The sequence below is a fragment of the Periplaneta americana genome, chromosome 5 (genome assembly GCF_040183065.1).
Source record: "Periplaneta americana isolate PAMFEO1 chromosome 5, P.americana_PAMFEO1_priV1, whole genome shotgun sequence".
NCBI classification, from domain to species: Eukaryota; Metazoa; Arthropoda; class Insecta; order Blattodea; family Blattidae; genus Periplaneta; species Periplaneta americana.
In genome coordinates this window covers 148,283,778-148,303,204 of record NC_091121.1, presented here as the reverse complement: position 1 = coordinate 148,303,204, position 19,427 = coordinate 148,283,778, and the positions used below count along the sequence as shown (strand labels likewise).

At 34.8% G+C, this 19,427-nt stretch overlaps 1 protein-coding gene and 1 non-coding gene across 3 annotated transcripts in view; one reads left to right on the top strand and one right to left on the bottom strand.

Moving 5' to 3' along the window:
• LOC138700208 (irregular chiasm C-roughest protein) overlaps positions 1-19,427 on the bottom strand; it is an 831,933-nt gene that overhangs the window by 74,074 nt on the left and 738,432 nt on the right. The window contains exon 8 of one of the 2 annotated variants that reach the window (XM_069826656.1): positions 17,714-17,849. In XM_069826656.1, coding sequence (XP_069682757.1) covers positions 17,714-17,849 — 136 coding nt within the window. The remainder of the gene's footprint in view (positions 1-17,713; positions 17,850-19,427) is intronic. The other variant, XM_069826657.1, reaches the window with a different exon arrangement.
• On the top strand, positions 9,658-9,729 carry TRNAT-CGU (transfer RNA threonine (anticodon CGU)). Its single transcript has one exon. It is a non-coding gene; the product is annotated as a tRNA-Thr (tRNA).

Sequence of the window (19,427 nt, the reverse complement as noted above, 5' to 3'; positions counted from 1 at the left end):
TGAATTGTACAATTTAGTATAGCTTAACGAAAATAAGTTTGTAAATTGAACTAATTTGATTGTATATGTTTGTACAGTTTGGCTGATGAATTGTATATGCTTTTAAGATGATTACTAGTCTGTGTAGCTCTACTGATGAATTGTATATAGGCCTACTGTAAATTTTTGTATAGCTTAATGAAAGTATACTACTTTGTATTGTATATATTTGTATAGTTTTGGCCGATGAATTGTATATGCGTTAAATTGAATAGTAGTCTATACAGCTCTATTGATAAATTGTTTGTGTTTGTAGTTTGAAGTAGTTTGCATGATATGTATTATCAATTTATGTATACCACAACTGGTTGAATTGTTTATGCCTTAAATTTAATTAACCTACTTGTTTTGTATTATACATAGAGCTCAACTGATGAATGATCGTTTGCGTTTGTAAATTTAATAATCTGATTGGCTATGTGTTGTATACTTTTAGTAGAGCCATAGATGTAGCTCAATCGGCAGACTCGCTGGGCTGCTGATCCGGAGCTGCGTTCGGGCTTGGGTTGGATCCCCCTTTGGCCTTTGGTTTCTTCCGAGGTTTTCCACAGCCGTGGAACTGAAGCCGGATGGTCTTTGGCTAGTCCTTGGCATCAATCCCTTTGATTTGATTACCTGGTTGGGGTTTTCCGAGGTTTTTCCCAACCAAAAGGCAAATGCCGGGTAATATTTTGGCGAATCCTCGGACCTCGCCTCATCTCACTACATCTCGCCAAAATATTGTAAAAAATTGAAAAAAAAATTGTAGAAAATTACTAAATTGTAAAACTATAAAAATTTGTAAAAATTGTAATTGTAATATTGTAAAATTTTGACTTGTTCCACATCTTAAAGCTTCATTGCTCATGTAAGATCTATGGAATAAAATGAATGAATGAATGAATGAATGAATGAATGAATGAATGAATGAATGAATGAATGAGTGAATAAGGCCTAGACTTTTAAGGAAAATTTATTTTAATAAAACTTCATCAAAAGTGCATATCTATGGGTGCCTAGTTACTACTTCAGTAAAATGATTATATTACGTTTACAGTATTCCCTGATGAATTGCCTCACAGATACTGAATATAGGCCTAAATAAAATCCGTTCAATGGTCTAGGAGACGTCGCTGTACACTAACAAACGAAATACCGAGAAACACTTTCTTTGCACCTATGTGATATGCTGAAATGACGTATTTTTCTGGAAATCTTGAAGTAGACCTTTTGAATCATCACATTATCGTTTCTTTATATTACCTATAATTACTAGTAAAGTAAAAATGAAGCTGTCAGCTCTTAATTAGACATCATTCTCTCAACTGAAGACTACAAGCCAATATAGTGAACTGGTTCAAACTGAAAAACAAGCTCTAAATTATAAATTAAGGTACAGACGAGATATTGAACTGAAAAAAGTTGAAACGATATTTAGTAATATATAATAAAGTTGGAACAGGAAATAATGATTAATCCTTGTATTGGAAGAGGAGAAGTTAAAGGGAAGCAGCGGAGATGTCTGCGTTAGATTAGGTAATATTACAGTTTAAGCTGAATGCTGAGTTTCTATGTAAGTTTGTTGACTTGCTGTATGTCTCTGTCTGTATACGTAGAACCCGAGTTGACTCTGTCTGTAGAGTGACAGACTATGGAATGGAAAGGCAGGGTTAAAGCCCAGTTGGAAGTGAAAGTTTTAATCTAGATATAACTTCCAGAAATGCTACATGCCCCATTCGGTGAACTGTGAAGTTAAGTACAATTTCTTCTGTGAGGTTGAAAACTTGCAAGTGACGATAATTTCATTGGTTTCATATAAACACTCTGCAAGAGCAATACAATTCTAAAGATGAAACATACAGGATGTTTTAAGAAGAAAGTTCACAATTTTAGAATATATTTTGAACAAGTTTTGGATTAAAAAGTTTATATGAACATGGGTCTGATTTCGAACGGTCACATAAATCATTATTGCTGTTTGGTTATAAAAAAGTGGTGGGATTTTTTTAAATATCTTGTGTTGCGTGGAACGTCTTTATTCATATGTAATTTTTAGGTTAGGTAAGGACAGATTTAAGGATTAATTAATATTACCAGGCAGAATGAGTCCCCTATCCAATAAATGTATGGATAAGTCCGAAAACCATTCATCTCCACTTTTTTCCTTTCATTCACAGTGTTCTGCCCAAGGCAGCTCTTTCACTGCAAACCCAGCATTCTCCAGTCCTACTTCTGTTTCCTCATATGATCCATATATCTAAATGTTGTCTATCATGTAACATCTTATTGTGCCATGAATTAACCTCCCATTCATCATTCCTTCCAGTGCATCCTTCAGTAGGCAGTTTCTTCTCAGCCAGTGATCCAACCAATTCCTTTTCCTCTTTCTAATCAGTTTCAGCATAATTCTTTCTTCATCTACTCTTTCCAACACAGCTTAGTTTCTTATTCTGTCTGTCCATTCAAAACGTTCCATCCTTCTCCATATCCACATTTCAAATGCTTCTAGTCGCTTCTATTCACTTCGTCGTAATGTTCATGTTTCTGCCCCCCATACAATACTACACTCCACGCAAAGCACTTCACTAGTCTCTTCATTAGTTCTTCCTCCAGAAGTTCTCAGAAGATGCTCCTTTTTATAAATCGGTATTAAAAATCATATTCTAAAGTTATGACTTTTCTTCCATATCGTGCAAGTAGTGTAGAAAAATCAGAAGAATGAAATATCAGCACAGGTTAACAACCTAAAATATTCTTCATAATTCATTCATCGTGAAAGGAATTAAGTGGCTTTTCTCCTAACATGTTTCTACTGTATCAAAATTATTTCTCTACTTCTATAACAATAATAATAATAATAATAATAATAATAATAATAATAATAATAATAATAAATGGCACTCGGGAGGGAATTAAACGCAGAATATATATGGTAAATGCCTGTCATTATTCGGTTGAGAAGCTTTTGTCATCTAGTCTGCTGTCAAAAAATCTGAAAGTTATAATTTACAAAACAGTAAAGTTATGTCATATTACCTGTTGTTCTGTATGGTTGTGAAACTTGGACTCTCATCTTGAGAGAGGAACAGAGATTAAGGGTGTTTGAGAATAAAGTTCTTAGGAAAATATTTGGGGCTAAGAGGGATGAAGTTACAGGAGAAAGGACAAAGTTACACAATGCAAACTGCACGCATTGTATTTTTCACCAGACATAATTAGGGACATTAAATCTAGACTTTGAGATGGGCAGGGCATGTAGCACGTATGGGCGAATTCAGAAATGCATATAGTGTGTTAGTTGGGAGACCGGAGGGAAAAAGACATTTTGGGAAGGCCGAGACGTAGATGAAAGGATAATATTAAAATGGATTTGAGGGAGGTGGGATATGGTGATAGAGACTGGACTAATCTTGCACAGGATAAGGACCGATGGCGGGCTTATGTAAGGGCGGCAATGAACCTCCGGGTTCCTTAAAAGCCATTTATAAGTAAGTAAGTAAGTAAGTAATAATAATAATGGTTTTATTTAACCAGGCAGAATTAAGGCCATAGGGCCATCTCTTACAGGATTAGAACTTGCTTATATAATTGAACATGCAATTGAATCGGATTTGAGTAATTACATACAGATACAATTTACATAATGAGATCAAAAGGGGCAGTTGAATAAAAATTTACCTAATAAAATAAAAATAAACACAGTGGAATACATATTAATATTGTTAGAATCGTCCACACCTGTGGAGTAGGGCCTAACGGTCAGCGCGTCTGGCCGCGAAACCAGGTGGCCCGGGTTCGAGTCCCGGCAGGGGCAAGTTATCTGGTTGAGGTTTTTTCCGGGGCTTTCTCTCAACCCAATACGAGCAAATGCTGTGTAACTTTCGGTGCTGGACCCCGGACTCATTTCACCGGCATTATCACCTTCATTTCATTCAGACGCTAAATAACCTAGATGTTGATACAGCGTCGTAAAATAACCCAATTAAAAAAATTGTTAGAATCAAAAACGAATCACATAAAATCAGAAGCCGATAAGTCAATAAAATGTACACAATGATATTAAATTGAAAGCAAGTAGCATTCACATAATTAAACCAGAAACCGACAATTTAATAAAATGTACACAATAAATAAAAATAATAAAAAACAAACACAGTGGAATTCATATTGGTGTTAAGTTGCAAACAAATACGATTTACATAATAAAGTCATAAACAGAGATTTGAATAAATAATACACAAAAATTAACACTGCGGTAAAAATATGGGCATTAAATTAGAAGAAAATAACATTTTAGTACATTATGCAACGAGCCTATAATGGTAGTAATTAAGACGCGAGTATGTTTACTTCGGAGCGCAAGCGAGTTTCATAATTTGCATACGAGCGTCTTAATTACCATTGTAGTCAAGTTTGAGACGACTTTTTATGCTAGACCATATTTCTAACTTGAAATTATTCATAAGTATTCATGTTATTCTTATCTGACTAGGGAGCGGAACTGACCTTGTGCAATACCTCGTAAATTGTGAGATGTGCACAGACGCAAAAGTATTGATTTTTTCCGAGAAACAAATGTCGACATTGACCTTGATATAATCTAGAGAGTAAAATAAAGATTAATCTTGATATAACCTTGAAATTGAATTAGACACTGAAAAACGGGATGACAAATTGAATTTATTTGAATATTATTTACAATTAACGCTAATTATTATAGTAACAGAACTAGTTGTCTTTCGATTGCATATCCGAGAATAATCGATACTTGCTCTTTCATATTGCTACAATGGTATTTTCTGATTGGTGGAACACCTGAACTTTAATGAATAGGTGTACTTTAATGAGGTCCATTAAAGGGCTGCTACCAGGTGTATAATTACTACATTTCGGCATGGTCGAGCATAAACATAATAAGATTATAAAGGCAATTGAATTAAGTGTACACAATGAAAATAAGAAACAAAAAATAAAAATAAACACAATAGAATACATTGCATTAAACCTATACTAATAATAAATCTGTAGCCGAAATTTTTCTGGAAATTTTCGATTTTCCAAAAATAATTGGTCCTAACATATATAATTAACCAACCTGAAACCGCAAATCGCTTTTTTGAAATTTTTGTTTGTAAGTCTGTCTGTCTACATGTTTGTTACCTTTTCACGCGATAATGGCTGAACCGATTTCGATGAAAATTGGAATATAAATTAAGTTCGTTGTAACTTAGATTTTAGGCTATATGGCACTCAAAATACATTATTTAAAAGGGGAGGTTATAAGGGGGTCTGAATTAAATAAATCGAAATATCTCGCTTATTATTGATTTTGTGAAAAATGTTACATAACAAAAATTCTTTAAAAATCATTTCCGATAAGTTTTGTTCTTTGAAAAATTTTGATAGGACTGATATTTAATGAGATAAATGAGTTTCAAAATTGAAATAACTGCCATCTGAGGCGGTGTAATGAAATAAACAAATGAATTCGTCTATAAGGGGCCTTGGTCAACAACAATCGAAAGCTATGAATCATAGCTCTGTAGAGAATGTTTCTGTGTTTGTATGAAGTAATATCGGAAGCTAAATTAACCGATTTGTGTAATTAATTATTATTTCACCATTGGAAAGTGTAGTTTCTCTATATGGACATAATGCTATAATGTTATTATAGTAACCTCGGAGTGAACTGAGGACAGGTAAGATTAAAATAGCTTCTTATGCACAAACAACTTGATAGGTTATTCTGTGTATTCGTTTCCTGTATTTCTTAAAATAATGTTTATCTCAGAGAATTAACGAACCACAAGAATGTACTGATTTAGTATGCAGTAATAATATGTTAGCTTAGCATTCCATTATTTTATAATCCAAATTTTAACTATGCTCAATTGAATCGTGTTAAAATACATAAAATACATATGCAATAAATGCAATGCAAAAAAATTGGGTACTGAGCCAAGCAGATTATGTTGCGCTGTTGTAAAATAAAATTTGTTCCTCCTGAGATTCAAGAGCCCCCATAACAAATTAAAAACTTACTTATCGGTGTACATCCGTTATCTACACATTTTATATAATATAATATAATATAATATAATATAATATAATATAATATAATATAATATAATATAATATAATATAATATAATATAATATAATATAATATAATATAATATAATATAATATAATTTAAGTTATTTGAAGGGTTCAGAACCATAGTGGCCCAAGCGCCATTTACTGAATACGTAGAAAACAAGATTTAAAATTAAGTTATTATCATAATTCAATGGAAACATATAGCAAGTAAAATAAAGTATACACATTAAATCTAAATGTTATGTAAGTCTTCATTAAAGTATGGATGCATGTAATAAAAATTAAGAAACATGTTAAAGGAATTGTCATTGCACCAAATGAGTGCTCTCTGGACCAAAATGATCGCATTTTAATTATTTAAATACAATTTAAATTAAGTAACATATTAAACGATTTATCCTTCTATCAAACACGAATGTTCCCTGGATCAAATGTCCTATTTTAATTATGTAATTACTTTATATTTATTTCCAACGGGTGCAGCGGAGCGCACGGGTACGGCTAGTATTTAATATAATAAGAAAGTAAAAATGTAGAATCTGGAAGTAGGAGGCTGCACGTTTCGGTTGTACTCTATGTACAGTCGGAACATAGACACTAACGATATATTTATACAAGGCCGTTTTCGTTCCAGAAATCGAACCCGCAAACGTATTGTATACGCTGTGGCATTGTGCGCGACATGTCGTTCGTGCAGTTCGATGCGAAAATGTGTGTAATGAATTATCACCATTTATTACATAAGCGCCTTTCCTCTGCCGAAATTCATCCAATATACGATGTCAAAGTGCGGATTACAAGACTGGATTTCGCATTTGATATTTAGCATACGCTTGGGAACAATACATCGCAGAGACAAAAACTGGAGCGAGCACGGCCTTCCCATTCAAAATTATTATATATCCTATTGGATGACAGTTAATCAGATGATCCCAAATTTCCGGAGCTACGAGTCCAGAATATCAATCACATGCAACATAGAATCCGTACAATGATCCTTTTTCAATTTTTTTGCTCTCTCCCTCTCCCTCCAAACAATAGATATTGCTGCGGGTTGAACCCGCACGAAGATCAATACAGAATGTACTTCATCAGACGCTAATAATTAAAACTAACAAGCAAGGGACCCTCCATATTGCTACTAGTAATCATGAAGGCCACACAAGTGTTTTTCTCTGCAGCACTCATGTACGGGAACATGTGAACACAAAAAAAAAACCTAAAAAAAAAAAAACAGAACATAAACTTCGTATACTTTACCGCATATTAACAAGAGAAAATTGCATTACGATCGGAACGCTGAATGTAGAATGAAGTATGGCATATGAAGCCGTCATATTAGAGCATATGTTGAAGCTGCAAGTGTTGTACAATAAAAGTTCATTAGGGCTAAATAAATTATAACTAGTGGCTTGTGCAGCAAATACTGCAAACTAAGTCCATAAGAAGTTCAAATAAAAATTGTTCAAATTTATTTTCAATGAAGAATACCAGACATTTTGAAAGTTATTTGCTTCTATAATAGTGAAACATACTCCCTCTGAATGTTTTTATGCCAAATACTTTTCCTTGAACCTATCCGTTTTCAGTTCTTGAGTTTCAATGCGAAATCGCAAGTAACAATGCCAGGACGATCAGCTAGTTTTTCATGTGAGAGTAATGCAGTAGCTATTTCAGGTCATCGCGGATGTAGATTAAAGTTAAGAAAATGTAAGGTTTGTCATGCTTTGAACAAAAGACTTAGCATCTTGGTATAGCTGCGGCATATTTCGTGAACTACCCTGAAATACAGGGAGCAGGATCACTTTTTCCCCACTAAGAGATCTTGCTGAGGTGATCAAGAGACTACAAAATCTTGTAGGCCTCTTATTTCATCAGTAAATAATACCGTTTGGTCTTTTCTTAGGAACTGTAATTTTTACGCTTCCTCCAGACAATACTCATCTACCAAATACTGCTGGATTAATTTGTGTAACAATGAATGTTATCCCGTATATTTTCTGTAATATATGCTGTTGTGAGGAATCTATTGCTTAGATGCGGAAAATGAGACGAATGATATGTCAGAGTTGTAGAATCTTATATGCGCCCTAAATAAATTTGTCTATCGTAAATCGTTAGCAGTTTCAGTGCTTCATTCGTTGTTGGTTGCGGGAAATAAACTTACTCATCACGGTAGCAAGAAGTGAAATGGCATGCTATTTTCCCTACAACAAAATATGCTTGTCAGCGATCACAAATCTAATCGATTAAACCAAAGGAATACGAAATTAATTTTGATGTAGTTTAAAGACGCAGCTAAAATAGAAATCATGACTCAATTACTACCAAGGAAAATTAGAGAATCAGACATATAAATATCTATATCATACTGCCATTAAATATATGAAAAAAAAACCCACACTACTTGATTAATAACTATAAAAGTATTTCATTTTTAATAACAATATTGTTGCCTTACGCAAGTTTTCAGTAACATATATATCCGTTACTCGTAAATTATAGAAATGAGGATCTAATATAAAATATTCTTTCTCTGCGTCTACTTACTTAAAGCCCCAAAAGGTTTCACTTTCATATCATCAGTATACCATTATGTGTTGCACTAACTATAATAATATTTCATTTTTAATGGTAATAATGTCAAACATTCTTAAGTTTTGTAGTTCTTAATATCCAATGCACAGCTGTACTCGGAAAACTGCAGACCAGAGAATCAGACCTGTAAATTATTTTTTATACGTTATCAAAAAATTACACAACTGGAGATCGACATATTGGCATTTTGATATGAAAGAATATGAGTCATCTGAACTCTAACTATGTCAGGAATCCTGTAGGTCATGGCCTTCGTGTAATAGTCTATTGTTTATTGTAGTGTGTGTTTTGTTATATTCTGAAATGCAATTAATTAGTTCTCAAAACTGACGAAAGATGGATTTTGGAAAATAGGAAAATAATGTAGGAAAATTGACATTTCACTAAAAACTACTATTTTTCTGAAAAACTTTGAGTTACAAGCTTCAAAATGAGAAGTCATTTATTAAAATCCGTTCAGCCATTTTCCCGTAATTTCCATTACCAGTTCAAATTATATATATAGATGTAATGAAATATCTTACTAGTGTTAAAATTGTCACAGACTACAAATTTTTTTTATAATGCACATACTTGCAATAAGCTTTATATATCATTCAATATTTGAGGAGAAAAATTCGCTCCGGGGGCCGGGGATCGAACCCGGATCCTTGGTTCTACGTACCAAGCGCTCTGACCACTGAGCTACGCCGAATCCAATCCACAGCACCGGATCGAACTCTCCTCCCACAGTGTTTCCCTTTTGTGGCCTGTGCATGATTCTGTACAGATTGCTCTGCACTTAACTGCGGAATCCCGGCCATTAGTCACTCAGCTGAGTGCGCTCCTTGTATAATGGCAGTTGACTTTAAATATAAACGTCAACGTATATGCCCAACTTGCAGTCAGGCCACAAAAGGGAAACACTGTAGGAGAGGAGTTCGGTCCCGTGCTGTGGATTGGATTCGGCGTAGCTCAGTGGTTGAGCGCTTGGTACGTATAACCAAGGACCCGGGTTCGATCCCCGGCGCCGGAGCGAATTTTTCTCCTCAAATATTAATTGTCAATATAACAGATATTATTCTGTAGGACTAATTAATAACATATTTAGCAAATTTATCTATCATGTTGATTTAAAGTATACTTCAATTTTATCAAATATTCAGCTGTGGTAAAAGTGATAGCCTTTTGGGGTAGGATAATGTGTTCGACTCCCTTCAAGTAAATACGGATTTATCTCCCTTTAACGTGTAACATCTATAGGCCTACACTATTAGAAAAAATGAAAGGATTTAGTGAAACGAATCTTATACTTTTGGCTTCGACGGTTACGGAATGCTTACGTCATATGGGATAAACTCAACAATGTGAACGAGTATGTTCTAGGAGGAATAGTGAATATTTTGGGATGTGGCAGTATGGGCTATTGAGAGTAGGAGAGTTCATATAAATGGATGTCCAATTTGCAATGGTAGTGGAGATACAGCTGTTTGAATATATTATTACGCATAAGATATGATAGAGAGACAAAAATTACTTATTGATTGCATTTATTGACTAATTGAAATCCTTACAAAAGCTATAAAGGAAAGACAATATACCTTTTAACTGAATTTATTGATTACTTCAATGACTTAATTAATTTGCAACAATTCAAAGTAACTGACCAAAAATCCCACCATCGATCTTCTTTCCTGGCGTTTGATGTAGAATAACTCTTCCGGATTCTCAGCCAGGTAACAATAATAATAATAATAATAATAATAATAATAATAATAATAATAATAATAATAATAATAATAATACTTTATTACCAGAACAAATATACATATTTTTTTATATAAAACACTTTAGCATCTCCAGAAAGAGTAAGTTACATACTCTTAGACGGAGAAATCTCATTCTATAATGAGGATAATCGAACGCAAATCTCTGTACCGATTTCTTCGCTGAAATTCTGCGCACACAAAGAATAGTACAGTGGCGCCATGTTGAAAGACCTGACGCGCCTCCGGCAGAAGGGAGGGCGCGCGAGAAGGCAGGCGCGAGGAGAGGAGAGAGAAAGCGGTGAGCGCTGGGCTGTGCGAGGTGAAGGGGGAAAAGAAGCAGCGAGAAACAGATGATTCTCGAAGTCCCAAAAAGCCACGCGAACCGATTGTTGTAAAGAAACGTCCAGAAACAGAAACTTCGAGGATCGAAGCCTCGCGAATTGTGACCTAACGAATTAAAAGCGCAAGCAGTTCAGAACAACCAGTTAGTTTTTGTGAAGCAGTAATGAGCGAGCAAGGAAGCCAGCCTTCGAGACCGGGGTTCGACGCGAAGAAGAGCCGCAAAGCCAGTTTAGTTTGGACGGCGAATCAGCAGCGCCCAGACGGAAGCAACGCGTCCAGAAGTCTTGGGTTCGTCGAGCCGTGAGCTGAGTAACTGTGGCAGCGTCCAGGCAGAAGCAACGCGTCTGGGAGTCTTGGGTTCGATATACTGTGAACTTGAGTGAATGAGCTAGAAGAACTAAACAAGGCAAACGAACTGTGAACTGAGAACTGGCAGTTTTGTTTTGTAAATAGTGCTTTGTGAACATTAGTTGAGATTAGGAGTACATTGTTGTTTTCAATAATCCAAGTGAATTGTCATTGTCGTCTGTGGAGTGCAATAACGAATACTGTGTTGCTGTGTGGAGTGGAATACCCATTGTTGACGGGAGTTTTTAAATTCAGAAATAGAAAGCCATTATTGGCGTGAATAAAAGTAACATTATTGTTGAATTAAAAGTCACAGTACGTATCGAAAACGAAGGAAATCGTATTCCTTGCAGGGAATAAAACCCAACTGTTTTTGTTTGTCGCTGCTTGGAACCAAATAAGCTTCTGCGGTGTACTTCAATGAATATACAGCAGCTAGTACTAGGGACGACAAGTCAACGGAAACTGCTATTATTTCTGGATATTACAACTGCCTATTAACAAGGTTTGTAATTCAAAAATAAAAACAAACCTCCTGCGTTGAAATATAGTTAATCTGTTTTCCAGCACAAAAACTAAACGATTTACTGTACATTTTAGAGTAGCTCATGAAACATTAAACACCGGCAAATAAGTCCAGTTTATTACCGGCTGTTTTTGGTACGCTTTCTATCTAAATATTTGAAATTATGTAATCTTTTGACCTACATACCGTATTACATTTTCCCTGAAAATAATTTTTGTACAGAGTAAAAAAATGTAATTTTGGTAGTTGCAATTATATATTTTTTTTTGTAAAAATGGTAATTACAATAATATAAACATAATATTATCCTTTAATAATATTCATTATTATACATTCTCGATATACCATCCCATTGAAGTAACTTCGATATTTCTTGGAGGAAAATGATTTTAAGAGAACTTGAACTAATACAATAAACAAGAGGAAAACGATAGTATTACGTCGTCTACGAAGTACAGTTTTACTAACCGTAGAAGAGAGCCGTGCGTGAATAATTCATCACTCACAATTATAAAAACTCGCACTCGAGACTACGGTGAATTATATCATAACTTGCTTAAATTTTCGCCTAATATCTTGAAAAAACTTTATTTTATGCCACGATGAAACAGAGAAACGCTTCAAATAAAAAAAAAAAAAAAGAGACTCAATTAGGGGAGAAAATTTATTACAAATTTGAATAGAACTAAACCCAAACTTTGACTTCACGTCTTAGAAAGAGTATGGAAAATGAACAGAGGGAATATATCGTTTCAGAGTAACAAATTGGCTATATTTCGGCAGCACTAAAAGATAGTCTAATTCAGGTATGTCAAGGGCACGGGTAAGATTACGAAATGCTGTCTATCAGATTGGACTTTGAGAACGTTGTGGTGTGGGTGAACGTCGAGACGTGTAAGAGAAGCATTCAGTTATTGTGTACGTTATACTGGGAGTAAGTTACTACAGTCAAGTACATTTACTACAAGTTAATACTAGGCTATACATAGTCCTACGAGGATAATTTATTTAGAAAATTTGTATTTCGACAAACATGTTAAATAATATTTCTTTGTAAATATACAGGGACATCATTTTATTTTTACTAACATTTTAATATTAACCTGTCTATACCTTTAGAGAACCGGAAACAACGCTTGCTCCCCCTCCAAGACTGGAGTTCGATGATACTGGCGTAAAACACAAATCACTCTACTAGGTATAGGATGGAAGAAAAGTAATTCATCCATTTACGTAAACTAGGAAATATCGCGATTTTGAGTTTGATAATTTTCATTAGGTTTTTCTTTAATCAAAGTACAGTACTGTATTAAGAATAAGTGTTTTTACTCACGAAGTGAGTTATCCATGCGAACGTATTCATTATGCAGTGTATACTGTCTACAGCACATTAGCGTACAATATAGAGAAAGAAGTTAAATTGAAAAATAATCATAATATGAATATTTAAACACAATTTTGAAAATGGTGGCCGTTCATTTCGATACAGGCTTCAGTTCTTTTGTGCATATTATCGCACTATAGACTATTGCATCTAATTCCAATTGCCAGTTTCGTCCTTCGTACTAGTAACACATGTTGAAATAATTCTGTACCTACTCTACGTACTGTGAATTCAATCTTCACTTTTGCCCGACCCGAAAATATAAAATTACTCAGACATGCTATCTACTGTCCGTCCAAGTGGTTATGCCGCAGGATTGTAGAAAGGGAGGAAATCACGTGACAGTTAATTACTTAACGAGGCCCTTTTATTTAAGTTAAATTAAACAGCTGTATAATATTACGTAAACGTCCAATTCCTAAGAGAAATTAATGTTTTCAGAAAAGAGCTAAGACAGCCCAGCTATTACAGAGGGGCGAGCAGAAGCAGGTGGGGGAAATCGGGATGCGACGTAGGCAAACGGACAGTACCTGTGCGAAAATATGATTCAATAATGAAAGCTCTTTCGTCACTGGAAAACGCGAACATATTTCTGGAACGTACTATACTCAGTAACTCAGTACTGCTTACTATCTGTGGTCTTGGAACTTCCTTAGTAGAAGGGGTGGGAGTGAAGTACATTAAAAAACTCAGGTACAATAAAAATTGAAGTAAAAATAAAATGATGTCCCTGTACTAGACAATAATTGTTAATAAAAATATTTCACATTATAGTGAAAATAATTTGAAATATTACGGTATTGGCCCGAAAATAAGCCGCCCCCGGATATAAGCCGCACCCTTAATATTCGAGGGGGGAAAGAAAATAAGGTTTATGCACGAATATAAGTCGCACTCGGACTAAGGGAAGAAACATTTCTTTTCTTGTACTTACATGTAAATTTTTTTTCTAACGTATGGTACAGCACACTGGCACCTAACACATTACCATAACTGTCTTATTCACTGTCATCACTGCCAGTATTCGCGTCATCACTCTTACTCTTTTCTTAAGTTGGATTATTTCTCATGAGATAGGCATCCCATCTTTCCTCTTGTCTTGCACGTAGGAAAGAATTCTAGCTATTTTGGGCCCCTGATTTTCCCGTTGAAACTGCTTTTTTTCCATTTTTCTTCTGAAGAAACCCAATGTCGTACATTTGATTCGTCTAATCCATACTTTCTTCCGGCTTCTCTGTTGGTTGTGGTTTCGGCATAATGCACAACTGCAGGTTTGAAGCCTGCATCGTAACTACGCCTTGGCTTGATGATGCTTTTCTCTCTAAATGATCATTCATATCGGCGTGAAACAGGCTTTCTTACCAGTATCCAACTTTTTACTGAAGCTGAGCTGAAATATATAGGCTAAGCTTACGAAATAATAATAATTAACGTCAGATAAAAGTTCGCATTGTTTCGTCATGAAATGCCGCCAGTTTTGCTTACAGACTCTAGCTGTAATTGTTGTAAATGAGCAAACCGTCATTTTTAAACAGCACATATGGTATGTAAAAGCGTAGGTAGCGAATATAAGCCGCAACCTGTTTTTTGTAGTTGAAAATTGAATAAAAAGTGGCTTATATTCGGGTCAATACGGTAAATGCATCCTATATTGTGAATGACATAAATGCGCAGTAAATCCTAACACCTTGTCGAAATTCTTATATATTAAATAATTGTACAAAATAAAAGTAAATTAATTCAATCTATTCTCTTTTTTTACGCACATATACAAATATCCGGGTTTGTCCTTATTCGTGAAAGTTTGTCTTGTAAATTTTTTGATGTTCTCTAGAAATAATTCTTTCAATGTCAGTTTTGCTGTAAACTATCCTTATAATGGACTTCATGTGAGAATGTGTCAAACGTGATCTTCGAATAGTTTTGCTGAAATTCATTTATGAATAAAATTGATCACAAATATAAGTGTTCACAAATATTAACATTAATTCTGCTGCAAACTTATGAATGCTCGGGAAGCGACATGAAATTTAAAGAAATAAACGATAACCAAAGTAAAACTTAGATCGTTAAAAACAAGCGTTGTAACTTCTGGTTAGATTTTAAAAATTTTAGTAAAATGTTGAGCTACTTACACTTTAAAATAGTTATTATATTCTTATTTTCGTCCTACCGTTTCCCGCGACGTTATTTTATTATTCACGGGAATTACATACATCGTAATGTTGCTGTATATTTAAACTTATTACAGATAATGTTTTCTATACTTTAGACACTGTGCACTTCCATCGTGATTGGGGCTTAAAAACATGAATAACCAACCTTCATGCAAAGATTGAATAATAGGACTATTGATTATAGAACTAGTAGTGCGATTTAAGTACGAAATTAATAGTCTTAATAGTTACACTGTTATCCCTAAAGAAATTTAATCTTACACTCTGTAATCAACAAAAATTGATCAGCTTCCTACAAATAAACGTATAAATATTAAAACTAATTAATTCTTCCGTTTAACCCAACAAGATAAATTATACATATTAATATAAAATAAAAATACTACATAAATACGAGTATATAAAACTCTATAGGGCTTCATACGACTCGCTGTTGTGTTGTTTTTGGTAGGTACTGTAAAGTAAGAAACAACAGTGTGCTTATTCACCCCTGCTACCCCTCTTGTGGCGTAAGAAAGGAAGAGCATCTGTGCACGCGAGCTGGACTTTTTGCACGGCGGGCGACTTACTCACAGCGAGCTCATACTGACATGACTGGTCTAATTTAATCGTTCATGAGAAATATTGATAATGGGATGACTAGAGCTAATACTAAGGAGAAAATTGAGAACAACGATAATGGAGCTTTGACTGAGAGAGTGATTTCTACAGATGTCATACATTTATCTATGCGGGAAGGCTACATCATTGCTTGAAGAGGGCGAATGTACTAATCAAAATACATTATAGCAAACGCTTTAATCCACTATCACCATGTGTATATTGTCTGTTTAATAAGACGATATTATTACTTCTAAACAGGTTTCAGTAATGAGCAGGTACCAGTAGCGGTCGGTGATCGAAATCCTCGGTGAGGCCAGATGCAACTAGTTTAAGTGCCTCCGATAGAAAATGTTTATGATATTAATTATTATTGTTATTATATTATTAGTATTATTATTAGTCTATTATTATTATTATTATTATTATTATTATTATTATTATTATTATTATTATTATTATTATTATTATTATTAGACTACTATTGATGAAAAATAATGTCACTCACCAAATAAGCTGTTATGCTGTGAGTTTCAGTGATTGTTTCAGTGTGATGAAGCATCCCACATTATGTGTTGAAAATCCCCTCCTTTCTGTTCTTTTTATTTTTTTCCCTTGACAGCAACGAAGAAGGCCAACAGAGAAGTTTATTTTACACCACATTACCACTTAACCATTTATGTTGCCCATACCAGGATGCAATAGAAACTCGCGTTTTAAGATTATCTGTAAGAAAACTTGTCAGCAGTGTCGTAGGTATCTCGGTAGACTCTCTCTTTATTTAAAACTTCCTTTCTTTCAATATTATTTCTTCTCGAAAAAGGACACTCTAACAGTGAATTAACTACACCAGCATTATTTGTCGCATTTGTTTCTGTTTATATTTTCCCGAAATACATAACATTGGCCCAGATTCACTACTGTACTACGAATTACAATAATACAACTTCCTCGCTTAAGTCATAAACTGAGACATAAGGGGAGAGAATAGTGTGCGCCTCTGCCTGCCAAAGAGCTGGAATTTGTGTTATTTATGACCTATTTAGGAAGACAAGTCACCATTGCTATTCCCACCCCACTCTATCCTTGAGGCCGGCCCATGGATGGGAGGGGTGAAACCTGACCAGGCCACAAGGCCGGACGAATTGTGCCTCGGCTACAACGTTTTAAGAGCAAGCTGAAACCCCGCGAAAATACAGAAAATTCAGAAGACAGACCCGGCACGAACGAGTCTGGCCTCAGGAACAAATTTTACTGCAAAACAGGTCTATATACATCACAAGCCAGACCCGGCACGAGCGATTCTGTCCTCAGGAGTAAATTTTACTGCAAAACAGGTCTATATACATCACAAAGTTTTAAAATGCTTCTACAGCGATGCTTCATTCAAATAACTAATACATTATATAAAAACACAAAATTTTATTTCTGTTAAGCCAAGTGACTGAGGCCCGGCCTCACTTGCCTCAATCAGCCGCCACTGGCAGGTACAGAATATGTTTGTTTCTTCATTTATTATTCAAATCCTCCTAACATTAACCGTCTCTATCGGTATAGTTTGATGCGCGGGATCTAACCTAGGCTTAAACGTTCAACTCCGGCTGCTGATAGCATCATCTTTACTGCTATTTGACTGTAGATATGAAGTGAATTCTGTAACGGACAGTACGCGGTTTTGTAGAGTATATTGAAGTGTCCCAGGTTCGTTTATAATAATTTCGCAACAAAACCAGAAACTGTTGCACCATATTATCTTCCTACGAAATCAATACCACGGCGTTCTAAGCGAACATTCCACGCAGAGAGCATCAGCAGGAATGCCTGCTTTGACGTCGACACCTGAGTGATCGGACTCATGACGTCCACGCGCTTACCTCTGACGGCGAGATGCACGGCGTGCCGGTCTGTGCCGCGGTCGTTCTCCACTGCCAGGTAGTAGTTCCGGGAGTCGGCGGGGTCCACTTCTCGCACGTGTAGTCTTGCCTCGTAGCAGTCTTCCCGCTCATCCTGCTGAAAAGTAAACACATTATTAATAATGAAGCTACTTCTGTCCAAACGACCAATTGGTTAATCTGAAACTTATGGTAACATTCCGAAAAACACAACGTGGGTCTATTATCTATGTAAAGATTATTTTTTTGGTTCTATTTAATTATTGTTATGGTTACCATTGGTTATTAATGGAGAAAAATTCGTCGGCGCCGGGGATCGAACCCGGGTCCCCAGTTATACGCATTGGGCGCTCTAACCACTGAGCTATGCCGAGGATCAATCCACGGCATCAACATATATATCGCACATGAAGTAAGGCCACTAAACGAAAATACCAAAAGAATAAAGATTCGATCCAGTCAAGTGAGATGTTCTGTCTGATAATAGATACACATATCAGCCAGTACTTTGCAAACAAAGTAGTAATCCAATTACATTAAGGTGATCAGTGTCATAACACATCTTCCAACAATGAGCCTCATATTTGCATGCTGATTTATTTAGAGAGAAGTACATCCTCATCATTCATCACATTCCTACTAGCTACTCAAGTACTCAACAAAAACAACCACTTTCCAGGAATTTCTTCTTTCCTACAACCAAACTATTACAAGGCATATGAACCAAACCCATCCCATGATATTCACACCTATCTATTAGACTGCTGCACGAAAAACTATTAAATCACACATTAACAAAATTGAAATCGATATTTTTAGGCTCTAAAAACTAAAAATAGAGCACAGTTGACGAAAGAGGCATTTTAGACACCATAAAGCTCGTCCTGAAAGGTTATATTTGATATAAAACGTGAACATATTTTAGTTGTTTTATTTTATTCCTATAGAAAAAAAGCATATAATATCCCAAAATATGACTATTTTTATTTTTATTTTATTCATTTATTCTGGTAGAGTTAAGGGTATATATACGTGAACGGCCACAAATATTATAAAAAAATGCAGACTCTAAATTTATAAAATTTTATAAGAAAATGAACTCACAATTGGAGAAAAATTATAAGGTAACACAACAAGATTTATTAGAACTTAAATATCTGATAAAAATTTATAAAGGGTTACTAATAATATTTTTCAAACCAATTATATCAAAGTATAAAAAAAACAAAACAAAACAAAACAAAAAACACAAAAAAAAAAAACAAATAAATTCTGCAGTTACATCACTTGGTAACCAGAACATTGTTATGGTCTCGCTGACATCTTTAATATTTTTCCTGCATGTAATAAACACTTAATTCTGAAAAGTGGACTACTCTTAGACATGTAAAGTTGTTAGTTTGATACAATTAATTTTTTATTTGTCCTATATAAAATGTATTAACATTTACATAATGTTTTGTGACCTAATTTTTCTATTTTCAAAGAAATGGGCATTATTGTAGTCTACAATTTGCATAAATGCATGTTAAATCAGTGTACAAAACTTCAGAACTCTATCTCTAATGGTTGTGGAGTGATGAAACAATATGTGTGAAAATTTTCAAATTTTCGAAAATTTAAGTCCACACCTGTGGAGTAACGGTTAGCACGTCTGGCCGCGAAACAAGGTGGCCCGGGTTCGATTCCCGGTCGG